Genomic DNA, 15,742 nt, shown 5'->3' with positions numbered 1-15,742 from the left:
GCCTTAAAAATGAGGATGGCCCCTGCCTCCCCCCACCCCTTCCACCTTGGCGGACTCTGCCCAGTGAACCCAGTGAAGTCGAGAGCCAGTTGGGAGCCAATTAGGTGTTGCCTCAGCGACATCATCCCCATCCGACATCATGTGCAAAGGAACTCAAGAACCAAAGATAATGGCAGGTGAAGATACCGGCCTGAGGCCACCACCAGGCAGTCCTGCCCCTCAGTGGGAGGCTGTTTGAGTCTGGGACAGAGTCACTGAGCCCAGGGTCAAATCCCTGTTCTGGGTTAGCCATCCACAGGGACCTGTCGCACACTTCCCACTTCAAATAACGTCTGTGACCACGCCTGGCGTGGCTCCTCCGCGAAAGAGGAACGCGATGGCTCATCCAGAAGCTGAAGCCACCCAGGCCCCGCCCCTCATTCCCTCCCTGCCAGCAGACCCAGACGCCCCCATTTTACAGTTTTCAAGCTCCGAGGTTTGGAGATGGGACTGAATGTCAGGAGTTGTGCTGGTTGTCACCTCGCGCCAGACACTGCTGAACCCTTGGGGAACTGGGGAACCATTGGGCCGGTGGCAATGTCTTTGCCTGACGTTCAAGTTCAATCCTCAGAAAATCGAACCAAGCACCACTTCACAAGGGCTTGGGACATAATTAACCTTGATGAAGCCCTTTGAAATGCCTGGATGGAAGGGCATGTAATTATATTGCGCTGTTCCTAACCAGGTCTGTGTGTAGCCAGTTATTATGCATGGAGATTATTAATATACTTGTGGAAATGGCTTTTAAAAGAAACCCCAGCTGCGTATGTTACTAGTGGGAAGGTAGCACTCACATTGGGGTTGTTTTCTTCCTAATTTACTGGGCCACCTTTGAAGGACATGTCAGAAAACACAACGGGAGGTAGCCCAGAGGAGTAGTTACCAGCTAGGAGACTGGAAGTCAGACCTCGAGCTACACAGAGCCACCCGTCCCCACCTCATCCCCACCTCTGGCAAGTTACTGCATTTCTTTGGACCTTACTTCTTTCAGATGTAAAGTCCTTCCAACTCATGTGCTGAACATAGGACTCCTAACAGTACACGCTTCATAGGTTGGTTATGGCCCAAAGGCAATGCATGGAAAGGGCTTCACGCCGCACCTAATGTGTGTATATAAAAATACTCCCTAAATACCGGCGTTGATTATCATAGTAACCTTTTAGCCTTGTGTTTCTGCTGCTTAGACTGGTCATCCTTGTGAGTTTTGTAATTTTTAAAAAACACTTTTAAGTTTATTTATTCTGAGAGAGAGAGAGAGAACATGAGCAGGGGAGGGACAGAGAGAGAGGGAGACAGATAATCTCAAGAAGGGTCCACATTCAGCACAGAGCCTGACACAGGGCTCGAACACACAAGCCCGCGAGATCATGACCATAGCTGAGACCAAGAGTTGGACGCTTAACTGACCGAGCCACACATACCAGTTACAGGTTGAACCATATGAAACTACCATTTTGTATAGATCCAAGTGGCTGAATAGTGGCAGTCTCCTCTGGCTCACCCTAATTCTAAGTTACCGAGGTAAGTGCTTTCTCTCCATTATCTCGGGAAGTCTACGCACCAGCTGAGAGAGAGGCACTGCTGACCCAGCTAGTGAGGAGGTGAAGCAAATCCCCCAGCCTGCCCTTGAACCTGTGGCCACATGGTCCCCACATGTCCTCTGAAAAGCCCTCAAAGCCCTCGCTGTGGTTTCCACTTTCTGCACAACTCCCAGAGCCTGGTTCCAGCTCCCCTTTGTCCCCCATAAAGGAAATAAGGCAGCTGGGAGGTGCTGTGGGAGCCAGAGCCAGAGTCCTTTTGTGTCCTACCTGCCCCAGGCAGTTGCTGTGGAAGTGTGGCCAGTTAACTCTTTTCAGCCACCAATCGTTAGCCTAGGTAGACTGAGTTTCCGGGCTGAGTGCCTGCCTGGCCCCCAAATCTCTGCCTTCTCGGGGTTGAGGTCCTTGCTCTGTAGCTTAAATGAGCTACACTTAATGAAGGGCTTCCTCTGAGGTCTTCAAACTTGACCCTCTAAAGAAACACCGTGTATTTCCCCACTCATTCCTTTGGTTGGCATCTAAGACTTAAAACTTGTTTTATAAGTTTATATTTGCAAAGTATGTCATTTCTGGCACATTTTAATACTAGTATTTTTTTATAGCCCCTGAGATGTAAATCCCACTGGGTATCTACCATCAGCCTTCAGAACAAGCTCTTCTTTTTATTTTATTTTATTTTTTTTATTTTGAGAGAGAGAGTGCACATGGGTGGAGGGAGGGAGAGAGGCAGAGGGAGGGAGAGAGAATCTTAAGCAGGCTCCACGCTCAGTGTGGAAACTGCCGGGGCTCCATCCCATGACCCTGGGATCGTGATCTGAGCCAAAATCAAGAGGCGGGCACTCAACGGACTGAGCCACCCAGGCGCCCCTGAACAAGCTATTCTGTATCAGTCAGAAATTTTACATCATTACTGTCTCTCCCTAACTTTGTTATTTCCCCGATGTTTCCCCCACAGAATTTTGTCCCCAAACAGTGTCTGTGTTTTAACACTTAAAAATTATATGGACACTTATACTTCTCTACAAGAAAGAATGTAAAATATGGAATCAAATTTCACTTTTTCATATTTCCTTTGACGTAAGGTTTGCGAAATAACAAAAATTCAACCAAGTAAATTTTGAAGATCTAATTGGCTTTATTAATTGATTCACGAATGAGGCAGCATCACATCTAGCAAGTAGAGGGGAGCTGCAAAGGGCTACAGAGGGTTTTTAAGGGCAAGACAAGAAAGTTATGAACAGAAAAAAGGACCATTTCAGGTGAGGTGACCTTTGGGGACAAAAAGGTCTTATTAGGTGGATTATGTCGTCTTCCTTTGGAGGATAGAGACATGTATCCATGTGACAGTACTTTATTGGTGTTGACCAGAAGATTCCTGACTGACCAAATAGGACTACATTTCTGGGGGAGGTTAGAATTTCAGTTAGGTGAGGTATTCAGCCCCAGTTTGGTGAGTTGGCCTAAGTGGCTCCATTTTGGGCCTCTGACTTTCTTTTGAACAGGTTCAGAAATACTGAAGCTTTTTATTTATCAATCCAGAAGCTTTTTATTGACACAATTGAATGAAAGCAATTGATTAATGTAATATTAAGTTTTATAATAATTCTTAAGCATAAAATAACATAGTAAGAATGAATATCTGGGGGCGTCTGGGTGGTTCAGTCAGTTAAGCATCTGAATTCGGCTCAGGTCATGATCTCACGGTTCACGAGTTCGAGCCCTGCTTCGGGTTCTGTGCTGACAGCTCAGGGCCTGGAGCTTGCTTCAGATTCTATGTCTCCCTCTCTCTCTGCCCATCACTTTCTCTCTCTCTCTCTTTCAAAAATAAGTAAACACTAAAAAAATTAATAAAAAAAGAATGAATATCTGAATGGGAAGAATGGGACTTTTTTTTATATTCGAGACAGATATTACTGATTGCTAGAAAGGGACAGATTTTAGCATCGGTTCTGTTGCTGCTTTGGGGTTTTATAGCTAGAAGTGCTGAGAACCTGTTCACAGAAGGAATGGGAGGAATATTGTTATAGCAGCATCCCTAAATTCTTTCAATTCCTTCTAAGTTTTGTGCTAAAAAAAATCATATAGTGATAAACTATTTTTATTGACTTACCAGCTAACAATCTGAGGAGAGCCACTTTCATTTTCTTTCAAAGCAATGTACAATATACACTTAATTTACCACAGGATTTGTTTGGCTTTCACAATGCAGGTTCCCTATCCTTGTAGATTCTTTGGCTGGTCTAATAATTAAATTGACATAAGATAGAATCCACAAGAGAACAATTTAATTTCATACATATGGGGGCCCCAAAGAAGTAACTGGAGCTGGCAATTTTCATACCTTCTAGACAAATGATAAATTTGTGAAGAATTGATAAGAATTGGTTTGGGCTTTGAGTAGTAAATTAGTGAGATAGTAACAAGTTTTGCTTGTACAGGCGTCTTGGTCCTAAATTTCCTATCTCTGATGATAAGGATGTCTTTCTTCCTTCCGCATAGAGACTTATTTCCTACTTTCAGGGGGACAAATGGGGCCTCAGAGTATCCTTTTTGTACTGGCTATTTCTTAAGCAACTTGAATTCAAAATAATCAGTATGCCAAAATGACATATTTTGGGGTGGCATATTTTGTCCCTCCTCAACAATTTCTGTGACGTTTACCAAAAAGGCATTATCAATTATGCTGATAAGTTTTCACTTAGAGGCACATTGGGTTAACCTGATATATCCAGAAAGGGTTGGGGAAATTGAAATCTTGTTAATTTTACTGCATCTTTGCCTATAGTATACTATAAAATATACTGTATCTTACTTATATGATACAAATATTTACTATAATATTTGTACATATAACTGCAATTATGAATGCCTTATCACAGGCTTGAATATACATTACTTATGTATGTATATATCCTATACATCCTATAGTGATCCTATAATCACTAGAAAAATAACTCAAAAATAGTCAAGGAAATTATAAGGGAATTAAAATGGTACACTAGGAAATATATCTAACACAAAAGAAGACAGTAATGGAGAAACTGAGGAACAAAAAAAGAGATACAACATAGAAAACAAAACAGTAGAAATCCTTTATTGGTAATTACATTAAATGTAAATGAATTAAACTCTCCAATTAAAGGGGAGAGATTAGCAGTATAGATTTTTTTTAAGAAACATAATCCAAGTATATGCTATTTACAAGACACTCACTTTAGATTCAAAGACAAAAGAAGATTGAAAGTAAAAGATGGGAAAAGATAGTCCATGCAAACAGTAACCAAAAGAGAGCTGAACTGGCTAAACTAACATCAGACAAAATAGACTTTAAGATGAAAATTATTATGAGTGACAAAGAAGGACATTATATAATGGTAAATGAGTCAATCTATCAAGAAGATATAACAATAATAAAATATATGCTCCAAAATATATGAAGCAAAAATTGACAGAATGGAAAGAAGAAACAGGCAGTTCAGCAGTTATCATTGGAGACTTCAGGACCCCACTAGCAGTACCTCTACTGGCAAGCAAATAGAAGACTTGGACAACACTGTAAACCAACTAGACCCAACCAACATCTATAGAACGTCTCACTCAGTTGCAGCAAAATACCCATTCTTCTCAAGTGCATATAGAACATTCTCCAGCATATATTAACCATAGAACAAATGTCAATAAATATCAAAGACTGAGATCAGATAAAGTATGTTCTCGGAGCACAATGGATAAAGTAAGAAATCAATAACAAAAGGAAATTCATAATAAAGTAGGAAGTTCACAAATATGTGGAATTTAAACAACACATTCCTAAATAACCAATGGGTCAGTGAAGACATCTCAGGGGAAATTAGAAAATACCTTGAGGGGCCCCTGGGTGGCTCAGTCCATTAAGCATCTGTCTTCGACTCAGGTCATGATCTCGTGGTTCATGGTTTCAATCCCTGCATTGGACTCCATGCTGACAGCTCAGAGCCTGGATCCTGCTTTGGATTCTGTGTCTTCCTCTCTCTCTGCCCCCTCCCCTGCTTGCGCTCTATCTCTCTCTCTTTCAAAAACAAATAAACATTTAGAAAAAAATTTTCAATTAAAAAATTACCTGGAGACGATCTTATCCTAAAATTTATATGCAGACACAAGGATCCCCAAATAGCCAAAGCAGCCTTGGACAAAGAAGAACAAAGCTGGAGGATTTCAACTTTTTTATTTCAAAACTTACTGCAAAGCTACAGTAATGTAATACTGACCTAAGGACAGACCTATGTATCAAAACAGAGTCCAGATATAAACCAACACATCTATGGCCAACATATTTTCAACAAGTGTGCTAAGACTGCTCTGTGGGGAATGAATAGTCTTTTGAACAAATAATGCACAGACAGCCAAGTATCCACATGCAAAAGAATGAAGTTGGATTCCTTCCTCCTATCATATACAAAAAATAAGCTCCAAGTGGATCAAACACCTAACTGTAAGAGCTAAGACTATAAAACTCTTGGAAACATAGGCACACGTTGAGACGTTGCAAATTTTGGTTCTAGACCATCTACAACGAAGTGACTTCCAGTAGAGTGAGTCAGATGAATTTTTTGGTTTCTTAGTGCACATAAAATTATATTTACACTATACTGTAGTCTATTACGTGTGTCATAGCATTGTGTCTAAAAAGCAATGTACAGGGGCACCTGGGTGACTCAGTCAGTTAAGCGTCTGACTTCAGCTCAGGTCATGATCTCACGGTTCCTGGGTTCGAGCCCCACGTCGGGCACTGTGCCGACAACTGGGAGCCTGGAGCCGGCTTCGGACTCCATGTCTCTCTCTCTCTCTCTGCCCCTCCCCTGCTTGTGTTCTGTCTCTCTCTCAAAAATAAACATTTACAAAAAATGTTTTAATGGAAAAAAAAGTACATACCTTAATTTAAAAATATTTTGTTGCTTAAAAATACTAATTGTCATCTGAGCTTCAACAAGTCACAATCTTTTTGCTGGTGGAGGGTCTCGCCTCCCTGTTGATGGCTGCTGACGGATCAGGGTGGCGGGTGTTGAAGGCTGGGGTGGCTGGGGCAATTTCTTAAAATAAGATGATAGTGACATTTGCTGCATGGATGGACTCTTGCTTTCGCACAGATGCCACAGTAGCCTGTGATGCTGTTTAATAGCATTTTACCCACAGTAGGACTTCTTTCGAAATTGGGGTCAATTCTCTCAAACCCTGTCGCTGCTTTATCAGCTCAGTCTATGTAATGTTCCAAATCCTTTGTTGCCATTCCAAGAATCTTCACAGCATCTTCGCCAGGAGGAGAGTCCATCCACCACTCTCTCACGTTCCTTGCACATCTATGAGAAACAACTCCTCATCCATTCAAGTTGTATCATGAGGTCACAGCCACTCAGGCACATCTTCAGGCTCCACTTCCCATTCTCCTTCTCTTGCTGTTTCCACCACATCTGCAGTGACTTCGTCCACTGAAGTCTTGAACCCCTCACCGTCATCCATGAGGATAGGAATCAGCTTCTTCCAAACTCCTGTTAATGTTGATATTTTGATCTCTTTGCATGAATCACTAATGTTCTTAAACAGCATCTAGAATGGTGAATCCTCTCCTGAAGGTTTTCAGTTTACTTTGCCCAGATCCAGTGACTTCTCTAAGTCACTCTCTGTGGCAGCTGTAGTCTTAAAAAATGTGTTTCGCGGGGCGCCTGGGTGGCTCAGTTGGTTAAGCATCCAGCTTCGGCTCAGGTCATAATCTCGTGGTTTGTGAGTTCAAGCCTCTCATTGGGCTCTGTACTGACAGCTCAGAGCCTGGAGCCTGCTTCGGATTCTGTGACTCCCTTTCTCTCTGCCCCTCATATGCAAATCATATATTGGGCAGAAGTTTTGTATCCAAATATATAAAAAACTCTTACAACTAAAAAAAAAATTTTTTAATGTGTGCCAAAGGTTGCACAACATTGCGAATGTACTAAATGCCACTGACTTGTACTCTTTAGGTTAGCGAATGATCAATTTATATTATATGCATCTTACTTCAATTTTTAAAAATAAGCAAAGTTTTTGAACAAATATCTCTCCAAAGAAGATAAATGGGTAGTAAGCATGTGGAAAGATGCTCAACATCATTATCATGGGGAACTGCATTATGAAAACCATAATTAGATATTTCTTCATTCCCATTAGGATGACTCCCATTAATTTTTTTTAATGTTTATTTAATTTTGAGATAGAGAGAGACAAAGCATGAATGGGGGAGGGTTGGGGAGAGAGGGAAATAGAATCAGAAGTAGGCTCCAGGCTCCAAGCTATTAGCACAGAGCCTGACGCAACACTCAACCTCAGGGACCATGAGTTCATGACCTGAGCTGAAGTCAGAAGCTTAACCGACTGAGCCACCCAGGCGCCCCTATCATTAATTTTTTTTTTTTAATGGTTACTTATTTTTGAGAGACAGAGACACAGCATGAGCAAGGGAGGGGCAGAGAGAGAGGGAGATACAGAATCTGAAACAGTCTCCAGGCTCTGAGCTGTCAGCACAGAGCCCAATGCAGGGCTTGAATCCACGAACTGTGAGATCATGACCTGAGCCGAAGTCGGACACTTAACTGACTAAGCCACCCAGGCGCCCCATCATCAGCTTTTAAAAAAGAAAAATAACAAGTGTTGGCAAGGATGTGGAGAAATTGGAGTCCTCAGCCAGTGGGAATGTAAACAGGTGCAGCCACGATGGAAAACAGTTTGCCAGGTCCCCCCAAAGTGAAAATAGTCACTATAGATACCCACGAGAATCAAAAATACAAGTTGGTACAAAAACTTGTACAAGGATGTTAGTAACGTTATTTGCCATAGGCAGAAAGTGGAGATAACTCAGGAGTGACTGGTGATTGGATTGGATATAACAAACTGTGTTCTATCCACATAATGCAGTATTATTTGACCATAAAAGGGAATGAAGCATTGGTACGTGTTATTAACACATGAGCCTTGAAAACATTATGCTCAGTGAAAGAAACCAGACACAGGAGACCACATAGCGTAGGAGTCCATTTACATGAAATGTCCAGAACAGGGAGACCCACAGAGACAGGAAGTAGATTTGTGGTTGCCAGGAGCTGGGGTGACAGGGAATGGAGGGGGACTGCTCGTGGGTTTGGGGTTTCTTTGGGGGGATGGGGGAAATGCTTGGGATTTAGAGAGTCGTGCGGCGGCACAACACTGATGAAAAGCAGACATTTCGAGCATTGTGCTGCAGCTGTAGAAATCAGCTGTGTGCCCCTCCCCTGTTTGTTATTGGTGCTTGTTGTGGTTTGGTAGTGTTTGCTCACTTGCGTGATTTTTCTAAATTCTTTTTGAAAGTCCACGAGTCCTCTGTTATGTGCAGCTTGATGAAGTCTGTTCTGTTAGGTGGTCACCTTGTGTTTTGACAGTTTCCTTAACCACCTACGGCCAAAAAAAGGAAAAAAGGAAAAAAAACCTCCCCCCATTCTCCCAGTCTTCACACATCGGCTGTGCGTTGGGGCCCTCTGACGCTTAGCCAGACCGTGCACCCCTCTGCCTTAGCCCTTGCCCCCTGCTTGCACCCAGCCTGCAGCCTGAAGGCTAGTGTTTTCTCAGGCTTTTTTGGAGCACGCATCCAGCCCTGCCTACATGCATGGCCTTTTTGATTCCCCAGTAGACGTGGAAGCTTCAGAGAGCCCTTATCCTCTGTGTGTCTCCTTTCCCACACTCTTCCTGCCCAGGCTTTTCCTTCTGTCTGTTGCTCCTCCTGACTGCTGTCCCTTGCCCCAAGCTGTTACACAGCCATTACTTGTACCTTTAAAGGCTCTAAAGTCAGACAAAACAAAGACAAGCCGTGTGCCAATCGTTCAGGGATCACCAGACAGGTCAGAATCCACAACCACCGTTTTTAAAAAATATAAGGTTCCTATATCACTCTCTCTGTGTCCTCGTGGCTGCCACAGATCTGGGCTGTAAGGGACAGGAGGCAGGCTATTTAAAATGCCACAGCGCTCTCTTACCATAGAACAACGGCTTCTTTCTTCACCATGCCTTCCTCTGATTGTTACGTGTTTTTGGCTAGACCCCAGAGTTGTATTAAAAAAAGTGATTCTGATGGGTTTTGTCAGCTCATTCGCTGTTTTTCTGGAGGGATGGGTCCCTGGAATTCTCTATTCCACTGTTTTCGAAAGTATCACTCAACATTGTGAATATACCAAAAACCACTGTGTGGGATAATTTTAAAGGTCAAAATGGTGAATTTTATGATTTGTGAATTTTACCTCAATAAAAAAGGTAATGATGGGTTAAATAAAGGTATGCTAGGTGTATAGAATGGCCTTAAAGAACATCTAAAGTCAGGCATTAAAATGAGAAGACATTAACTGGGCAAAGAAACCGGGGAGGGGAATCAAGCAGTAGAATCATATACACTCAAGTCAGGTGAAAGGTGAAAGCCATCTGTTGGTGAATATCTGGGATATTGATCTTGAGTCCCAGACAAAAATTCCTGGATCATTCATCAACCTTGGTTTACTAAGGAAGTGTATCAGTTAGCTACTGCTGCATAACAAACCACCTAGAAACCTAAATTTAAAAAACAACAACCATTTTACTGCTCACAATTCTATAGGTCAAGAATCTGGACAGAAGCCAAAAGAGTTGATATGAGGATGTAAAAGAGATAATAGCACTTCAGTGTTGATTGCAGTACTATTCACAGTAGTCAAGGTGTGGAAATAACCTAAATGTCCATTGAAAATGAATGAAGAAAGAAAACATGTATGATTTATACATACAATGGAATATTATGCAGCTTTGGAAAAGAAAGATATCTTGCAATCTCTGTCAACATAGATGAAACTTGAGGAAAAAATGCTAAAATAAATGCTATGGGCTACATGTTTGTCATCACCCCACCCCACTCCCCCTCCCCTGCCAAAATTTATATGTTAAAGTTCTAATCCCCAATGTGGTGTTTTAGAGGTGAGACCATTGGGAGATAATGAGGTCATGAATGTGGAGCCCTCAAGAATGGGATTAGTGCCCCAGTAAGAAGAGACACAGAGGGATCATCTCTCTCTCATCTCTCTCTCTCTCTCTCTCTCTCTCTCTCTCTCTCTTTTTCTCTGACATGTGAGGATGCAGCAAGAGGGTGTCTGTCTGCAAACTAGGAAAAGACCTCTAAGCAGGTGAATCAGCAAAAATCTTGATCTTGGACTTCCTAGCCTTTAGAACTGTGAGAAATAAGTACTTATGGTTTAAGCTACCCAGTCTGTGGTATTTGTTAGAGCAGCCCACACTCACTAAGACAGTAAGCCAATCACAGACTGACAAATACTACATGATTCGACCCAGATGAGCTGTCAACCATAGTCACACTCACAGAATCAGAGAGTAGAATAGTGGTTGTAGGGTTGGCGGGGAGAGGAAATGGGACTTGCTAATCAACAGGCATAAAGTCTCAATTATGGAAGATGAACAAATTCTAGAAATCGTTGTGCCTATAGTTAACAGTACTGCATTGTACACTTAAATTGTTGCTAAGAGAGTAGATTTTGTGTTGAGTATTCTTACCACAATGAAGTATTTTTTAAAAACAGAGAATCTGGGCAGGGCAGATTTGGGCATCTGAGGTGCTGGGCCGGGACTGGAGAATCCAAAATGGCACCCTTCCCATCTGGAGCCTCAGCAGGGGTGGCTTACTCAGCTGGCAGTTGGCTGAAATAGCTGGGCCTCTCTCTTCTCTTGGTGTCGACTGGGCCCACTCGCATGTCTGTTTGGTTTTCCACATGACCCGTCCCTCCTTATGGATAGGCTAGACTTCTTTACAGTGGTTGAATTTCCTTCTGTACAAAAGAAGAAGCTATAAGGCCTGAGCCCAGAAGTCCCAGACCCCATTTCTACCTCATTCCGTGGCTCACAAGGCCTACCCAGATTCAAATGGTGGGGAGAAAACTTCCCACCTCTCGATGGGACTTGTGGCGTACAGAGATGAGAGAAATGTTTAGCAGCCATCATCCCAGTTTACTGGAAATGGTGGCCCCAACTCTGGGACAGTATAATTGTGAGAGTGTAATGGCAAAAGCCTGCCGCCCCATGAGGCCTCCACGGGCGCCAGCCAGTAGGAGAAGGGGGCTCCCCTGCTGCCGGCTGGGGATAGTAGTCCACGCTCGCCATGCGGGCTCTTCTCACTCTGTGCCTCATCACTGGACCCCAGATCCCTCCTTGACCTTGTCTGAGAATCCCAGCATGTGAGTTAAGGTGCCTTGTTATAACCATGAAAGGTTGGAAATCTAGGCTCCCTACTTGGCTTATGCTGGTATTGGGGGTTGGGTGGGGGGGTTATGTTTTATTTTTCCTGTGATATTTGGAATACAGCAGTTGTCTAATAAAAGTTTTCTGTCTTGGGGCACCTGGGTGGCTCAGTCGTTTAGGTGTCCGATTTCGGCTCAGGTCATGATCTCACGGTTCGTGGGTTTGAGCCCCGCGTCGGGCTCTGTGCTGACTGCCAGCTCAGAGCCTGGAGCCTGCTTCCGATTCTGTGTCTCCCTCTCTCTCTGCCCCTCTGCTACTCATACTCTGTCTCTCTCAAAAATGAATGTTAAAAAAATTTTTTTAATAAGAAAGTAAAAGTTTTCTGCCTTGCTTGACTGCTCATCTTCTGGTCTTTGACTAGAGAGCATGGGCTTTTCTTAGAGCTGTTTTGTCTCCACCCATTGATACTCCCAGGTGGCCCGTTTCTTCAGCTTCAGATCTGAGCAATGTGCGCTGAAGAGAAAACCCAGGGAACTTGCTGCCATGTCGTTCCCCGGGCCCCCAGCTCCCCGGCTGGTCTGCCTTCTCCTCTCCACCTTTCAGAGTTGTCTCATGTTTGCTTTACGTGTAACATCCCGCGTTTCCAGGTGTATACAGCAGGAAACGGGGAGAAAATTAGGTCTGCTCCATTGTGCTGGAAGCAGAAGTTCTGTAATTTGCTTTTTAAATTGGAAGGAACAACAGAATTTATTGTATGTAAACAGCACTGGAATATTGGAGACATTCGTTTGTTATATTCCTAAGTGCAGTTTATTAGACGTGTAAGAAATGTTTCTTGGTAAGATTTTGTTTAAAAGAAACTAGATTTGTGAATCTGTTTTTTATAGCAAATATCATTTTTTTAAGTGTATTTATTTTGAGACAGAGAGAGAGAGAATAAGTGTGGCAGGGGCAGAGAGGGAAGGCAGAGGATCTGAAGCAGGCTCTGTGCTGACAGCAGAGAGCCCGATGTGGGGCTTGAACTCATGAACTGTGAGATCATGACCCAAGTTGAAGTCAGATGTTTAACCAACTGAGCCACCCAGGCGCCCCTAACAAATACAATTTTTAAAAAATCAATGTAATGCAGATAGCCTTTTTTGTGTGTGTCTGCAAAAGCCATCCCTTGAAGAAATGAACACTCAGGTTTACTAGGAGTTGGACTCATTATAAACATGTTCCCAAACTCCGTTCCATGAGGCATGGACTCGGGCTCTGTGGGGCAAGCAATAGAAACCAACTCTTAAGCAAATAAGACTGTAGGGCTGCTCCCAGCATGGAAGGAAGAGCTAGAGAAGCAGGCTTGGGGACGTTCCAGGCACCAGGATGGCCCCTGGGGCCTGGCTTTCCCAGGCCTGACCTTGGGCAACAGTGATCCCAGCCTTCTTTCAGGGCTCCTGCTACTCTGTTCAAGATTTGCACCCCAGGGGCACCTGGGTGGCTCAGTCGGTGAAGCGTCTGACTTTGGCTCAGGTCATGCTCTCACGGTTTGTGGGTTCGAGTCCCACATCGGGCTCTGTGCTGACATCTCAGAGCCTGGAGCCTGTTTCAGATTCTGTGTCACCTTCTCTCTCTGCTCCTCCCCTGCTCATGCTTGCTCTTGCTCTCAAACATAAATAAACATAAAAAAGAAAGGAGGGAAGGGAGGAAGGAAGGAAGGGCCCATCCTGGGGAGGGAGGATTCATATTTGGCTAAGATAGAACATTCCTTGGTGTTGGGTGGTAACATAACACTGGAGGGTGGGCTGGGGACAGAGTACAATGTGGCTTAAATTCTGAGGCAAGTAGCCTTTGACCCAGAAGTCCCCCTTCTAAGAATTTATCCCAAGGAGGTAATCCTCATCAATGCACAAAAATGCGTGTACAAGGATATTCAGTTACAGCGTGTTAAAAAAAAAAAAGAAAAGGAAACACCCTAAATAATCAATAAAGGAGAAGTCATGATATAAAGTATGGCACATGCAAATGATGAGTTATTTGGTATTTATTAAAAATGGTGAATTAAATATGCTTGACAGGGGAACGTGTTTATAACACCTTAGGTAAAAATAGGTTATAAAACACATTATAGTCTTATTTTTATAAAACGAACTAACCTTGTCATTCCTATCTAAATTATGGACAGAAAGAAGTTTACAAGAACAAAGTTTGCAAGAACACAATGTCTGCAGTAGTTATCTCTGGGTTTATTCTTACAGGTGGCCCTTCCATTGTGTTGTGATTGTTACCATTCCTATCATTTCTTTCTATTTCCTAATTGTTCTACAATGAATGTATATTTGGTGATCGTCTTTTAAGATTAAAAGAAAATGCCATGCCAAGAAATCTGAACCTTACTCTTAAAGCGAGGAGATTAAATGTTTAAAAATGAAATAATTAAAAATGCCATAAGCACATCAGCCAGTTTAGAGTCTCTTTGAGGGACGCCTGGGTGGCTCAGTCAGTTAAGCCTTCAACTTCGGCTCAGGTCTGATCCCATCGTTCGTTCGTGGGTTCAAGCCCCGCGTCGGGCTCTGTGCTGACAGCTCGGAGTGTGGACCCTGCTTCAGATTCTGTGTCTCCCTCTCTCTCTGAACCTCCCCCACTCACACTCTGTGTGTGTGTCTCTCTCTCAAAAATAAATAAACATTAAAAAAATGTTTTAAGTCTCATTGAGACCCCCTCTGGCAACCTGACGAATCCACTGATAAAATGGCAAATCGTATTCCTGCCTGTGTTTCTCTTGTAAATTCTGATTTCTGAATGTTGCTTTCCCACACAAGAGTGCAGGGAGTGGATCCATTAAGGGAATAGCAGAGCAGATTCAGGCCTTATCAGGTCATTATGACCAGTGGACAAAGGACGTTGCTTTCTGGAAGTGTCCAGCTCAGGGCAGTGTTTTGTAAACCAGCAAGGCAGCCGCACTGACCTTGAGTAGTAAAACTCCAGTAGAAGGTCAGGGGTGTGGCTTTGTGGGGGATGTTTTCCTGGTTTTGTTTGGGGACAGCAAACAGCGGGACCTCAGACGTGCCCTGGGGCCTTTAGCGTAGACCCAGTTCACATCTGCTCCCGTGAACTTTCCTTACAGGAGAACCTGATCGGCGCCCTTTTGGCAATTTTCGGGCACCTTGTGGTCAGCATCGCGCTCAACCTGCAGGTAAGCAAGTGTCCGTCACCAACACTGTTGGCAGCAGAGACACAGCCGATCAGCGGGTGTCTGGTGTGCCGCTGGGTCCACATGTGGGCCTCTGTCTACGCCATTCCTAGGCTGGGTCTACGACCATCTTGTGGGTGGCTCCAGAATCTCTCTTGATCCTTTGGCCCCATGTCCTCACCCCATCACCCCTCCACTCTGATGACAGCACCCACCACTACCTAGGATCCCTGGGGGCCCTGGGGCAGCTGCTGTGGGAGCCGAGCCCCTTGGCCGTGGCGCTGGCTGGCGGCTGCCTGCTCTCACATCTGGCCCCGGGATTGCACTGCGACCCCAGGCACAGGACAAGTCCCACAGCACTCTGGCTGCACTCTGCCAGTGCCACCCCGTCTCTAGCCGCGGTGAACCCCCGCCTTCCCCGGAGCAGGGACGTCGACACGCTTGGGCACCCGGTCCGTCTGGGCTTCCAGGCACACGCGCTTGCGGGAGTGTTTCTGTGTGTTTCTGAGGCCACACGATCTCATAGCCACTTGTCTGGTTCAGGCTCTTCTTTCTACAGACTGCATCCCTGCCTCCACATCTGCTTCTCCACAGCCCCCACCACGGTCCCCCATGTAGCCTCCATGGTCCTCCAAGTCAGCACGTCTGCCTGGCTCTCCTTAGTCACCACCCCACTTTCTGAGTCCACACTTCCAGAACACAGGCTGTGGCCATGCTTGGGCCAAGTCCCCCCCCCCCCCCCGGG

The 15,742-nt window shown here is 44.3% G+C and overlaps 1 protein-coding gene across 1 annotated transcript in view; it reads left to right on the top strand.

The window, feature by feature from the left end:
- The window catches only part of NIPAL3 (NIPA like domain containing 3), a 43,576-nt gene that overhangs the window by 4,545 nt on the left and 23,289 nt on the right, over positions 1-15,742 (top strand). The window contains exon 2 of the mRNA XM_077775845.1: positions 14,932-15,000. Coding sequence (XP_077631971.1) covers positions 14,932-15,000 — 69 coding nt within the window. The remainder of the gene's footprint in view (positions 1-14,931; positions 15,001-15,742) is intronic.

The sequence above is a fragment of the Crocuta crocuta genome, unplaced genomic scaffold, assembly GCF_008692635.1.
Source record: "Crocuta crocuta isolate KB4526 unplaced genomic scaffold, BGI_CrCroc_1.0 scaffold127, whole genome shotgun sequence".
Lineage (NCBI taxonomy): Eukaryota > Metazoa > Chordata > Mammalia > Carnivora > Hyaenidae > Crocuta > Crocuta crocuta.
This window is presented reverse-complemented; position numbering and strand designations above follow the sequence as displayed.